Below are 12,826 nucleotides of genomic sequence, written 5' to 3' on the forward strand. Positions count from 1 at the left end.
CTGGTAGGAGACGAAGGGCATTGACGAAATGCGGTTGTGTTTGATACAACACGCAAGTCCTTTTTAAACAGAGGTTCCAATGCCGTATTTGAGGTCTATTACGTTAGTACTCCGGAGTATGTCTGGATTTGCTTGTGTTGGTTTTTCATGAATCGCAAATTTGGATGGTTCTGTGACACACATTCTGTAACGTTACAACCTTGAATCTCAATATCTATTAAAATATAGGGTGTGCGGAGTACTTTTTTTCGAGGAGGGATTTGTGAAATTCCGAAGTCGCGCAACCTTTTTGGATCGGAGGGAGTAGTTTACTGCGCAGTGCGCAGAACGTTGTAATGTCTAACGGTTTGGTGAAGATATCCGCGACTTGGAGTCGTGTATCTGTGTACTCGAGTCGAAACACTTGTTGTTCGACGAGGTCGTTGATGAAATGGTAGTGCACATCAATATGTTTGGTGCACCCATGGTGACCAGAGTTGTTCACTATCTGGATGGTGCTTTGATTGTCCTCATGGAGGGTAATAGCCGAGGTGATGGGATGACCCATCTCACCTGCTGTCTGCTTGATGTACAAGCATTCTTGTGCTACTGTACACAGAATCATAAGTTCTGCCTCGGTAGTCGAGAGAACTATGCTGCGTAGTCACTTATCGATCCATGAGATCGCAGAGTTGCAGTAGAATGTCACAAAGCCGGCGACGCAGCGACGAGTGTCAACGCAATTAGCGTAGTCACTGTCAGTAAATCCGTGCAGCGGAATGGTGACATTGTGTTCACCACCCAAGACGAGACCGTAGTCGATCGTGCCTCGAATATAGCGAAGTGCTCGCTTGGCTGCCTGCCAATGGGCTGGGCCGGGGTTCGTTAAGAACTGACTGAGCTGCCGGACGACGTAAGGTGGCTGTCGCTGAGAGTCCTGCTCTCGCGTTTTTCGACGGCCTTTCGAAGCTTGTCGAAAGTGGCCAGGCTGCTGTCAAGCGAGCAATATCGCTCGAACTTGAAGCCGTGGAACTTGGTGTAGACGTCCACTGCGGACGCAAACTTCTGCTCTTCGCTGCAGAACTTGCCGCGGAGCCACTCGATGATGCAGTGAGCGCATTGACCGAGGTTTGCGGCCGCGGCGTCGCGGCGCAGTGCCTCCGACAGCGACGCGTAGACCAACGAGATGGATCGTTCGACATCCGCGTGTTCGGATTTCAGGAGGTGCTCTAGCGCGGCTTTGGCCGCGCGAGCTTCGAGGAACTTGGCTGAACGATGTTCGGCCAGGTATTCCATGATGGGATCGATGAGCTAGGGCGCCACGTCATCCAGGACTGGTGGCGAGAGTGGTGGCTCAGATGACGGTCGAAGGACTGCGTCGTCGATGTGCCGACGCAATTTCTTGGTGTCAATTTCTTGGTGTCGCCATTGAGGACGCGAAATGCACGCGTCAGGCCCTTGATGGACCACTTGGCTTCGACGCCAGTGCATTGCGTCGCCTGAGTGGTCAGGCCTTTTCTCCATGGAGGACGATCGTGGTCAACTCAAAGTGCCACTCGTCAAAAATGTCAAGTCCACGCAGGTGGTGGACGACAGAGAAGGTTGGGCGGGTAGCCGCAGCAGAGGATGCGGTGGAGCTCATAACCAGTGGAAAGGTGCAAAAGCCAGGGGGAACACTGGGTGGTTGCGGGTGAAACGGAAAGTGAATTAGCTTAGCTACCAATGAGAACAACTGGCTCTAAAGGCTAGACGGACTAGCTAATGGCTAGCCAATCAGGACACGGCATCCTAATGATGTACCGTGGATATGGCTGGCTATCTACTATCTGAGAAAAAACCTCTAAAAGGCACAAAAACATCCTACTAGCTGCAGCCAATGCTGCTACCTGAGGCTTCAGGGCAGTGGTGATGTTCATGACAGAACAGGGTGTTCTGACTGTTTGGAGCGACTTATGGGAATTAACAACTTATTGGTCATTAATCTCGAGGGTCGTACAGTTCTTGATTGTCCAAGAACCGGCCAATCATATGCAGTTATCACGGAGCAGACTGGACTACCAATCCGTGAGATCTGTACTTTTCGTGGAGCCATTCAATGTAGCCGACGCACATATTCAAATGAACTTCATTCCTTTAGTTTGCTCGGTCGCTACCATAGAACCTCGTTTGCTTTTGCTCGATGGGCGTTCAACCCCAGCCGCACCAATTAATGACTATGTCGCCGACGGCGAATCTGTGTGGCCATCATTAATCAAAGCCAGTGGCGGCAGAAATGGATATTGTTGATGACGCTGGCTACACGCTACTGTCCCACGTGTTAACATCGTTGCCAATCATATCCAACATGTGTGAGGCAGAGGCATACTAGAATTTTCAGCACTCCCGCACCGATTGTTGTTGTGGAAGAACAAGATTCGATTGTTCAAAAAGCCGTGGGAGTTCATTCTCCTCAACAAATGGCTCTTGTTATCGAAGAAACGCTAGTGTTGCATAATTGGACCATTGACCTTGACCCTACTGCAATTCACCCGGTCCAGCGCGAATGGATGCACGTTAACGGTGATATAATTCTCCCGAGTGAAAAATACACCGTAGATACCGTATAGCGTAATTGGGATCGGACGGTTATTCGAGTCAGACACCTCTTGTACTATAATATTTTTATGCGGCAATGTCAGTAATAGTTTTCGAAGTTCCCGGATGAGTTTGGATGTCCAAAATATGGCAAAGTCTTCGATATTTTGGCGATTTCTAACTAATCGGCAAAAAGTAAAAGTAAAACAATGCTGTCTGGATCCAAAATTTGGTGAATTCAATATTTTGCCCAAATAACTAAAAATGTGGTTCTGGGGACTCTTTTTCTGAAAGTTTGCAATAACTGAGAGCTACAGTATGAGAATCGTCGAGTTTCCGTCGAAATCAGTTTGATCCAGACAGTTAAAAATAGGCGACCATCAAAGTATTCGACTTTGGTGGTTCTAGTAGTAATATATAAGCAATATTATTAGGAGATGACACATCTTATTCGTCCACCTCGTCAATACAATATAAATTCATCGAGGAGTCGTCCACATGGATGTGCTACACGTGTAGTACACGGTAGCGTTAGGATTACGTGCATGCTTGTGTCAATATTCTATGATGGAGTTTGATTTGAAATTTTGAAAACACCTTGACTTTTGATAATATAGGATCTGAAAAATTATCGAGTTTGCCCCGGTTTCGTTTACAGTTAGCCACTGTATTAATACTACCATACCGATTGGCTACCGTACAGTACACACTTACTATTAATACTACAGTACGAACACAAAACTGAGAGCAATTTGACAACCTTTATAATAATATATATTGTATTTTTAAAACATGCACCAATTCGCATTCCTTATACTTGTGTATACTATTAATAGTAGTATCTTTTCTATGTAACCTGTGTATATAAATTACTCCTTGAATCATATATTTAGATATTCAGTATGTCGTGTCAAGTGACCTTGCCTTCAGTACCGACAGATGGGTGGGTACACAGTACTTACGTACTTACTGTACACGAACGCACATGATCACAAATCGATTCTCCACACTTGAAGCTCCACCTTGTCAATGAAGGTAGCAGCTGCACTCGTTGCTGCCATCGTGGCAGTCTTGGGCGTCGCAACAGCTGCAGCATATCCTGACGAACCATCTCAGAGTTCGTATGGCGTAGTGTACGATCCGCGGGACAAGCTTGGCGTGTGCAAACACGAGGCGGTGCTTCGTCGGGAGGTCGACGTCATCGGTTTAGTGCGACTGAACTCGATGGCGAGTGGCTGCGTCCCACAGCTCCTCCATGCTATCGCTGACGATAGCACGTCTCGTGTCTGGCTTGGTTTGAAGGAAACGAGCGCCGTCGAGGAGCTCGAGTTCGCCGCGCTGCAAGCGGTGGCGCCCCACCTCATGGTGTCCGTGGCTGGGATCCATGTGTCCAACGAAGGATTGCTTGATCATGGTCAGTCGTGGCACGACTTGGCTGCGTACGTCGGCCGTGTACGGGCATATGTTGGCACCTACCTCCCTCATGTCCCAGTGGTGGTGTCAGATGCAGTTACGCACTCTAGCCGCCGCGTAAATCATGGCGCCACCAACGCCACCAACAGCTCCGCGACGGACGACGTGACCACCCCCACGACGACTGCAGCGGAGCAGCCCTCGTCGGAATCGTCAGCCGCCGACGACTTCGAAACCGACGACGGCGTTGCCACCGACCCCACGACGCCAGCCCCCACGTCATATTACGGAGCCGGATGCCCCGAGACTGAAATCAAGCGCGGCGACTCGTCCCGCGCCATCTTGACCCGGATGTGCCCCGGCTACAAGGGCCCGTGCGTTTCCACGGGGGCGCCCACGATGTGGACTACGCTCGACAACAGACAATGCCCTAAGTTGCTACGCATTGGGGACTCTGTTCGTGTGTGCTGTACCATCCCCCTTTACTAGACAACCAATCATAAACATTCAAACAACATACGACAAATCCATGGACCGACTAGATTTTCCAAACGTGGGGTATCATCATTCTAGCGTTGATATGCTGAAATGATGTAATATTTGAGAGTGTAGAGTCCACGAGAGCGTTGTGCGACTTTCCTGACTGTTGGAGCGACATTTGATCATAAAGTCGCTCGAACGTGAACGTTTATTTGCTACATTGTATTCGAAGTCTAAGAAAGAGGTCACATCCGAAAACTCTAAAATTAGAGAGTTTATGGTCATTACAAGCAAATACTACGTAGTAATAATATATATATATATATATATATATATATTATACGGGCGTGAAAACAAACAATACTGGTGGTATCTGCATCTATTGGCCGCTCAATTTGATGTCCATGTAGCATTTCCGCCTACATAGTGTTTTCACGAGAGATTGAACGACGTTGTTACACATGCCTGTGTACATTTCTTGAGCTTGCAGCACTATGGCATTGTGATCGTTGAGCGTTCGCACCGCATAATTGACTCAATAGTAATATTGATCCACATTATTATGGCCCATTATATAACGTAGAATCCATCAACACACACGGCCGTACGGTAGAGCCCCCTAGTTCCCCCTTGTCGGCATCACATTTCGCTGAGTGTGCTCTAGGTGAATTATTTTCTCCAGCAACGTAACCCCCCCGACCGATTATGAACCTAACGTTAGTCTTAATATTCAGTACACGTCAATAAATGTTGAGTCCCGGTTGACGGCGCCAAAAGCGAAACACCTTTGTCTGCGGTCGATAGGTCGCCCCTGTGCAAAGGGTGGATTTCGATCTCTCATCAGCCCTACTAAATACATCGAACACAGCCATCTATTCGCATCACCAACCAGCGACGTTCCTACAGTACGACCATCGAAGCCCCAGCAACTTTACAAAGCAATGGGATGTTACAAGAGTTGTCCCCCCGGCGTACCCACGAGAGGAACAATCGGCCACCAAGGCCCCTTCTCCTCGCCCCCCCGACGTCGTACTGGCATCCATGTATGTTCGACGATGTTCGAATACTTTGCCTTGATACACATGCGATCTCGTCCTGTGATTCCCTAGTCCTATGTGCACGAGAATGTGACTCCGCCTCGCCATTGCACTAAATCCTCTTCATAATTCCCCCGCGGTAAATGTTCAACGGACATCCCCGTGGGGGCGCCTTGTCCTGATTGAAGTGTAGGAGCTCCCAACACCGAAGGTAAAGTTACAGTATTAATAGTATACTTGACTATTAGGGGGTTTCAATGTTGATAATATTCTGGTCGTCTCGTTGGTGGGGCGGTCAACTGCGGTGCAACACGTAGAGCAAGCACGTAAAGTGTACATTACCACGTATGTACCGTACCGTACTGTATGTAGTCCCGACTGCGTGGTCGATTTCAAACCATTCGTTTCATTGAAGGCTCGGAATGACACAAGAATGCACCATCGATCGTCGAGGCAAGAACCTGGTACACTGTAAACAATTCTTATCGTTCACAAGCTACAGTACTGTATCTCACACGGTCGTGAAGATGAGATTAACATTGTAAATCGAAGCCAAAGAGATACAGTTGTTACGCGGTGCAAGTTTACGCGTTGCTCTTTGGCGTGCGAGTGGTCGCACTCGATTATTCCAAGCTGAGTGCAGTGTAATACATACTGTATGGCGCCACCATTTGCGTGTTTCATTTGCAATTTCCATGAGCTCCCTGCGTAAGTAGTCATATTTGGTACCCTTAACCAGGAGCTTTCGACGCCCCTGGTGGGTAACGTTACTGTAGATCGAATGCTAGAGTAAAGTGCTTGGGAGGTCAAAGTCCTCCAACGCACGCACAATCGAAACTTGACGAATCAGACACATTTATGCTAAAAGAGACAGTCAACAAGTTCCCGCGCAGCTACAGATACCACACGTGAAGGTTGAGCTTGTGGGCCCGCCCTGGTCTTCTCGCTGGCTCTGGAGCTGCCCTGGATTGCATGGGAACAACTTCCTTGCAGTGAATATATTGTTGCCGCCTGTCTAGCCAAAAACTGCAGTCTTGCTACCAAGGGATCTTAACATTTCACTTGGTTTTAGATTTCAATACACCGGTAATGATACCGGTAACTTACAGTAATAACGTAAAAAACCAATTTAAGATAACTGGGCGTCGGAGTAGAATGGACATAACTTTTGAGTCCGATATTTGAGTTTTGAATAGTGCCGCTTACAGTTCATAATCAAATTATCAGTTTAGACGAAGAACATCACAGGTAAATTTGTTACTTTCTAAGCATTTGCACTCACATTTTGATAACCAATTTAGGATAACTTTGTTTATCTTAAAGTATGTATGTGTTTGAGCATTGAAATTTAGTGTTTAGGGTAAGCGGTTACAACAGGTTGAATATAATTTATACAAGGGTACTGGTTTATAGAGTTATTTTTCTGTTGGTCCTCCTGTCTAGATGGGTGGTATACAGTTTTGCTGCTTGGAGTACAGTACAGTAGTATCTACCAGTACGTAGTAAAACACGTTGTGTACCACACGTGAACAAAAGCACCAAAAAGTACGCAGTTATTGCAATGGTATGTAGCCAAGCCCCCCCTTCAGTCCTCGTTCCATTAACTAACTTACGTTAAACTTAACTGGAGTACTACTCAATAACTACCACTACACTGTACTAAACGTGCAGAGCATACCGTATACTAGTACCTACATCGTTAATGCCTGTCCTTTTCTCGCCTGGATTGCTGGATGTGCACGTTTCACTTCTTCGTGTGTCGTCGCCGTCGTTACACTCACCTTCAACGTTCTTGTCGTCGGGTGTACAAGTAACACTGTCGTCATACATTGCTCAGTATACAAGTACTTTGTACTGGGGTTCTACAAGTAACAATCGTTATTTGTAGTCCAGCATATCCTTTCATCGTCGTCGTTGCGAAGATACCGGTACATATACCAGTAGCAACTTTTTGGCTATATCTCATAGGTCAAAACGCAACATGGGTGCCTGCACGTCTATCGAAGACGACGACGTGCGTACATCTACTTCGTCGGTGCCGGCTTGGATGACGGAACCGTGGCGATACCATCGCCTTCCTCGACAGACCTCGACGTTCCGGAAAACGCACAAGGTGCTGTCGGTACTGCTCAACGTCGACCTGCTACGCCAAATGACAGTCTTCCAGCCGGGAATGTGCCGTATGGTTCGGTACCTGCTGTGTAGGTGGCAGCGGCAGACAGGACCGTATGCGAAAGCACACTTTATCGTGTATGCGCTGCCGAGCGACCATCCTGTGGACCGGTTGTACCTCGTGTCCGAGCTACACCACGCTCATCCCCTCGTACTCTCTCGCACCCTCATGGACCTGTTCGCGAAGGCGGGGTACGTCGAATGTGTGCAATTCATGCACGACCACTTCCGCCACGGATGCACACGCAACGCCATGGACTTGGCGGCGGCGGGAGGACATTTGGATGTGGTGACGTTTCTACACACCCACCGCTTTGAAGGGTGCTCCACCGACGCGATCGACTTTGCGGCCGCGGGGGGACATTTGGAAGTGGTGGCTTTTCTACACACCCACCGACCCGAGGGGTTCACGCGCCATGCGCTGCATTTCGCGGCCGCCCATGGCCACGTCGATGTCGTGGCGTACCTGCAAACCCATCGTAATTGTGGGGTGGCTAGTACTGCTACTAGTACTACTAGTTCCGCGCAACTCGTTGCCTTCCCCGTGACCGTCTCAGCCCCTTCCGTCGATGCGTCGTCGCAACTCGTGCCGTTGACCAGTGGCTACCGCCACGAATGGCTGACCTTGACCAACCATAACCGTCGCGCCCGTCGACTTGTGCTCCCGGTAACCGATGACAATACTACCGGTGACAACAACGGTGACAATGCACTTGGACGTGCAAGTCGTGAACATGGCGAAGCGGTGGCGATGGAGCTGAATGCTATGGAGTGGGCTGTGCTCCATGGCCACGTCGACGTCGTTGCGTACCTCCATCGCCTTAACACTGAACCTGCTAGTAGTACTAGTAGTAGTAGTACTAGTGCGTGGTATGGGGCATCGGTTCACGTGCTCGAGCTGGCGTCGTTGCGAGGACATGACGCTACGACTGTCGCGTACATTCACGCGCACAACTTGGTGCTGGCCACGTAATAATACTATATCTATTTATTATGAATACTATTAAAATAGTACTTCGTACTAATTTACTAATACTATTAATAGTATTAAAATAGTACTTAAGTACGGGACAGCATTTAATATTCATACCAACCTTGGATACTATCGTTAATATAATATAATTGTTGAATCAAAGCGTGGATGACATGTGAATGATTGGGATGACATGGGATGAAATTGAATGAAGTTGTGGGATGAAACCTAACTGTAAAGAAGTGATGACCAAGCCTTATGTTGGCCCCGAGCGCCCGGGAGGCCGTCTGCGCAAGCGCGGCCGTACAAGATCGCGGATCTAAGCTTCTCACTTTAGCTGTTGTTCGTTTCTGGCTGGTCGGATTGTTCCACTACCATGATAATTGCCCATGGAAAAAGGTATTGTAACTACGAGAACGAAGCGAACGTCTCGGATAAGCTGTGCACTATTCGACGGAAGTTATGTTACAATGCGAGTTTGGTGACTTGGTCTTCGAGCTGGTCCTTCTTGTAGCCGGTGACAGGCGCGCCGACTTCCTCTCCGCCGTTGAAAAAGCGAAAGGAAGGCAGCACCGTCACGTTCAGCGCGGCTTTGATCGGTTCCACACCTTCATCGCCCGTGTTCATTCGTACAAATGTCTGATGGAGCACCAGGTTAGACACCCGACTACGATCGTCGTCATCTTACCACATGCGGGTGATCTTCGGCCAAAGTTTCCACGAAACCTTGGATTTGGCGGCACTTCCCACACCACGGAGCCCAAAAGTCCGCCACGATTGGGTTTCCTACAAATCCTCGCACGTGAACCGTCGATGAACGTATATGATCCAGAGGTGTGTGTACAGCGTACCTGTGGCGACCAGGGCATCCCAGTGTTGCTTGGAGTTGATGTTCACCATCCCATCTTCGTCTTTCTCAAAGGCTGAAAAGCTGCGAGGCTTCATGGACGCCACCACCGCCGATGGCCATCGCTGCATGCATCGAGGAGCAATCCGAGCCAACATGTTTTCAATGTGATAAAACCACGGCGGGCATCGTGGTTTTATCACACACAGCAATAAAACCATTTGAAATTGAGTAAATCTCTTACAAAATAGAATGAATATTTATACTAAATCTTTCTATGTCTCTATTGAATAATGTAACATGGAATGTGTTTCTCTGGCCCCATGTACTGCTACTGTAGCTGGACAACGAACGCCACATGCATCAACAGCCTGCATCTTGCGACAAAGGGTGAGCGAACTTGCATCTTACGCCAACAGGTGAGCGAACGTCGGCATTTTCACAGTACGTTTCCCGCGATGTCGACACCTCCCATGGACTTCAAGACAACAAACGCGCTTGGCAATGCATGACTCATGTTTCTACTGCAGTGGCCGTCAAAGGTAGCGGCGGCGGCTCGGGTTGAAGTGAAAACGCTGTCGCATACCTAAGATGCATATGCTAGGAGCTGCAGGAATCGTCGAGTGCAGTCGGTCACTATCCCAATATCCGGTGTCGTGCTGGGGTAGTCTTTATGTTCAAAGCAAGTTTTCCCTTCGTTTGTAGTCCTCGGCCGTGGAATATATGTGGATGAAAAGTTGATTATTACGGTGCTGCTAACAACTGGACCTTCTCCTTGAGCGGTTTCTTCTTGTACCCAAACACGGGCGTGTGGACTTGCTCGCCGTCTTTAAAGAACAGGAACGCAGGCAGCACTTCCACGTTGTACGCGGCTTTGATCGGCCCCACACCTTCTTCGCCGGCATTCAGCTTCACAAACGTCTAAGTACCACAAGAAGCCCAATGACATATCGTCTCTCAACACTACTGAATGATGGGACGTAGCAACATGGGAAGGTACCAACCACGTCGGGGAAATCTTCCGCGAGATTGTTCACAAAGCCCGAGATCTGGGTGCATTTGCCGCACCACGGTGCCCAAAAGTCGGCCACAATTGGCTTGCCTAAATCATCGCTTAGTTACATTGCGCTGGTACGAGTCTACGGACGGAGAAGGTCGTTGTCATACCCGTGGCGAGAATAGTGTCCCAATCGGCCTGGGTGTCGATGTTGACAATGCCATCTTCGTCCTTTTCAAAAGAGGTAGACATCTGGCGGTAGCATGGTGACAAGCGAACGCGGGGAACGCGCGACAATCGGCGGGACAAGGTCGCAAGCATGACGGACGAGTGACTTGCGTCGAAGGGTGCAGGTCTGAGAGTTTGACAGTTCGAGGATCTTCCTTGGATTTCGGTGGAACTGCTGGTTCGGACGTTTTTTGTTTAAACGATTTCATCGGACGTTTAAACAACTTTTCGGGGATGTTCCAGTGAAAAACGCATATAGTTTAAACAATATGGTCGTTTTAATCACACTGTTTTAAACAATGTTGACCTGCCTGTTCGAAACACTCAAATATCCGGATATATTTAGTGTTTCAATTTTAATACTCATAATATAATCAAGCTTAAAAAATAAATTGCAGAGGATGCGTCCGGATATCCTCTCCCACGTTGTGTCATGGCGCAGACGAATGGTGTTGGGGTGCTCAAAGTAATCCAATATTTCGCCCAGTTCCGAATTCTCGACAACGACAAGCAGACATGGGAGGCGGTAACGGACAAAAGAGTGCGGCGGCGCGTGACCGCAACAACGCGAAGAAGGCCAAGGATGCCAAAGCCAAGAACGCCCCTGAAATCCGTGCCAAGATGGAAGCCGACCGCACGGCGGTGAAGTGCAAGATCTGCATGATGACGTTCATGATCAACGTGGGGGTACGTCGACTTATGCCTTGTCTGGTGGGATATCGAACACAATTGTGATGCCTGCATTGTAGCGCAACCAATTGAACGACCACTGGGTGAGCAAACACCAAGACAAGGGGTTCACCCTCGAACAAGCCTTCCCCAACCTGGCGGCGGCGTAATTGGGCTGAGATTCAAACCAGCATTGTCACGTTGGTTGGAGTGCTGCTGTCAACGAGACCATTTGCCATTGCATTTCCAACAGTGCTATTTAACAGTGAAAAAATAGTTCCGGATGGATCATTCTTGTGTGCTCGACTATTAAACTACTTACGGTAGTACGTGGGTGTCTGTTGTGAGAAAGCCAGAAGACTGTACCTGATACCCCTTCTCGAGTGAGGAATGCCTGATGGAGATAGAGAGTATTCAGGTGTATATAAGTGGAGCGTCGTGCCGTGGGATCGGCTGCACGATCGTGCTATTGTTAAGTAGATTCGAAATTGGAGTGGGGTGCTCACTCAATCAAAGCTAGGCAATCGATCGACCAATCAAAACCCAGAATACTAAACAAGTAGCCAATCAAATCCACTCTTCGACCAATTCAACATCGAATTAGTGTATTACTGATATTAGTGTGAGACTGGACGATCTTTATTTACAAAAGTCAGGACAAAGCATCGATCAAATCAGCACAAAAGTCCAAATTTTGGGTAAAAGGACCCTACCAATCATAAGTCCACATTGAAATTTACTCTTACTTTATTTATTGACAAATGAAAATCCCTTTCACTTTCGATACATCAACTATATGATTTATACTACGTAGTACATATTATTCAAGGTTTTTTCACGATATTTTCACACTATTTTTGGCGAATGAAATGTGTTCAGAATTTTAATGGAACAAGTCGGTGATAGCAGTGCGGCAGGCCATTTTCGAATTCTCGGCGAGTGACCATGGGAGGTGGCAACGGGCAGAAGAGTGCGACGGCGCGTGAACGCAACAACGCGAAGAAGGCCAAGGACGCTAAGCTAAAGAACGCTCCTGAGATGCGCGCCAAGATGGAAGCGGACCGCACGGCCGTCAAGTGCAAAATCTGCATGATGACGTTCATGGTGAACGTTGGGGTACGTCGTGTCTTGATGTCATTCAATGAAAGATCTAATGTGATGTTAAATGTGAAGCGCAATCAACTCAACGACCACTGGGTAAGCAAGCATCAGGACAAGGGGTTCGCTCTCGAACAGTGCTTTCCCCACTTGGCTGCGTAAGTCTTTTTGCCAAGTGGGCCACGTTGGACTGCTCGCAGCAAGCCGAGACGAACATTTGAACTCGCGCATCCGAAGTGGTGCTTATTTCCACTATGTACACGAATATAGATCTTTATCGATCACTTTGGTTATTGCCGACACATGTACCGGTTTCTTCAATCCACTGGACGAGCGTCGTTCAAGACTATGGTCCAGAT

At 48.2% G+C, this 12,826-nt stretch overlaps 6 protein-coding genes across 7 annotated transcripts; 4 read left to right on the forward strand and 2 right to left on the reverse strand.

The window, feature by feature from the left end:
* The first annotated feature begins 3,557 nt into the window (after positions 1-3,557).
* Positions 3,558-4,505, forward strand: H257_15791 (hypothetical protein). The gene has a single exon (XM_009843995.1). The coding sequence runs from the start codon at positions 3,583-3,585 to the stop codon at positions 4,453-4,455; it is 873 nt and encodes a 290-aa protein (XP_009842297.1). The 5' UTR covers positions 3,558-3,582; the 3' UTR covers positions 4,456-4,505.
* Positions 4,506-7,464: 2,959 nt separating this feature from the next.
* Positions 7,465-8,628, forward strand: H257_15792 (hypothetical protein; the record flags this gene model as incomplete). Its single annotated transcript, XM_009843996.1, has 1 exon — positions 7,465-8,628. The coding sequence occupies one exon, from the start codon at positions 7,465-7,467 to the stop codon at positions 8,626-8,628; it is 1,164 nt and encodes a 387-aa protein (XP_009842298.1).
* Positions 8,629-8,942: 314 nt separating this feature from the next.
* On the reverse strand, positions 8,943-9,672 carry H257_15793 (hypothetical protein). The gene is made up of 3 exons (XM_009843997.1): positions 9,480-9,672; positions 9,317-9,414; positions 8,943-9,267 (listed from the first exon to the last, which is right to left on the reverse strand). Exons 1-3 carry the CDS (start codon positions 9,631-9,633, stop codon positions 9,094-9,096), a joined length of 426 nt encoding a protein of 141 aa, XP_009842299.1. The 5' UTR covers positions 9,634-9,672; the 3' UTR covers positions 8,943-9,093.
* A 144-nt stretch (positions 9,673-9,816) lies between these two features.
* On the reverse strand, positions 9,817-10,848 carry H257_15794. 2 transcript variants are annotated; one of them, XM_009843998.1, is made up of 3 exons: positions 10,643-10,848; positions 10,480-10,577; positions 9,817-10,396 (listed from the first exon to the last, which is right to left on the reverse strand). In XM_009843998.1, exons 1-3 carry the CDS (start codon positions 10,791-10,793, stop codon positions 10,220-10,222), a joined length of 426 nt encoding a protein of 141 aa, XP_009842300.1. In that variant the 5' UTR covers positions 10,794-10,848; the 3' UTR covers positions 9,817-10,219. The 2 variants fall into 2 exon arrangements, with proteins under 2 accessions (XP_009842300.1, XP_009842301.1); XM_009843999.1 differs by having other exon boundaries at positions 10,198-10,577.
* Positions 10,849-11,216: 368 nt separating this feature from the next.
* On the forward strand, positions 11,217-11,688 carry H257_15795 (hypothetical protein; the record flags this gene model as incomplete). Its single annotated transcript, XM_009844000.1, has 2 exons — positions 11,217-11,387; positions 11,450-11,688. The coding sequence occupies 2 exons, from the start codon at positions 11,217-11,219 to the stop codon at positions 11,537-11,539; spliced, it is 261 nt and encodes an 86-aa protein (XP_009842302.1). The 3' UTR covers positions 11,540-11,688.
* Positions 11,689-12,268: 580 nt separating this feature from the next.
* Positions 12,269-12,818, forward strand: H257_15796 (hypothetical protein). Its single transcript, XM_009844001.1, has 2 exons — positions 12,269-12,485; positions 12,543-12,818. Exons 1-2 carry the CDS (start codon positions 12,315-12,317, stop codon positions 12,627-12,629), a joined length of 258 nt encoding a protein of 85 aa, XP_009842303.1. The 5' UTR covers positions 12,269-12,314; the 3' UTR covers positions 12,630-12,818.
* The last annotated feature ends 8 nt before the right edge of the window (positions 12,819-12,826 follow it).

This window comes from Aphanomyces astaci (genome assembly GCF_000520075.1).
Source record: "Aphanomyces astaci strain APO3 unplaced genomic scaffold supercont1.75, whole genome shotgun sequence".
In the NCBI taxonomy this organism is placed as follows: Eukaryota; Oomycota; class Saprolegniomycetes; order Saprolegniales; family Verrucalvaceae; genus Aphanomyces; species Aphanomyces astaci.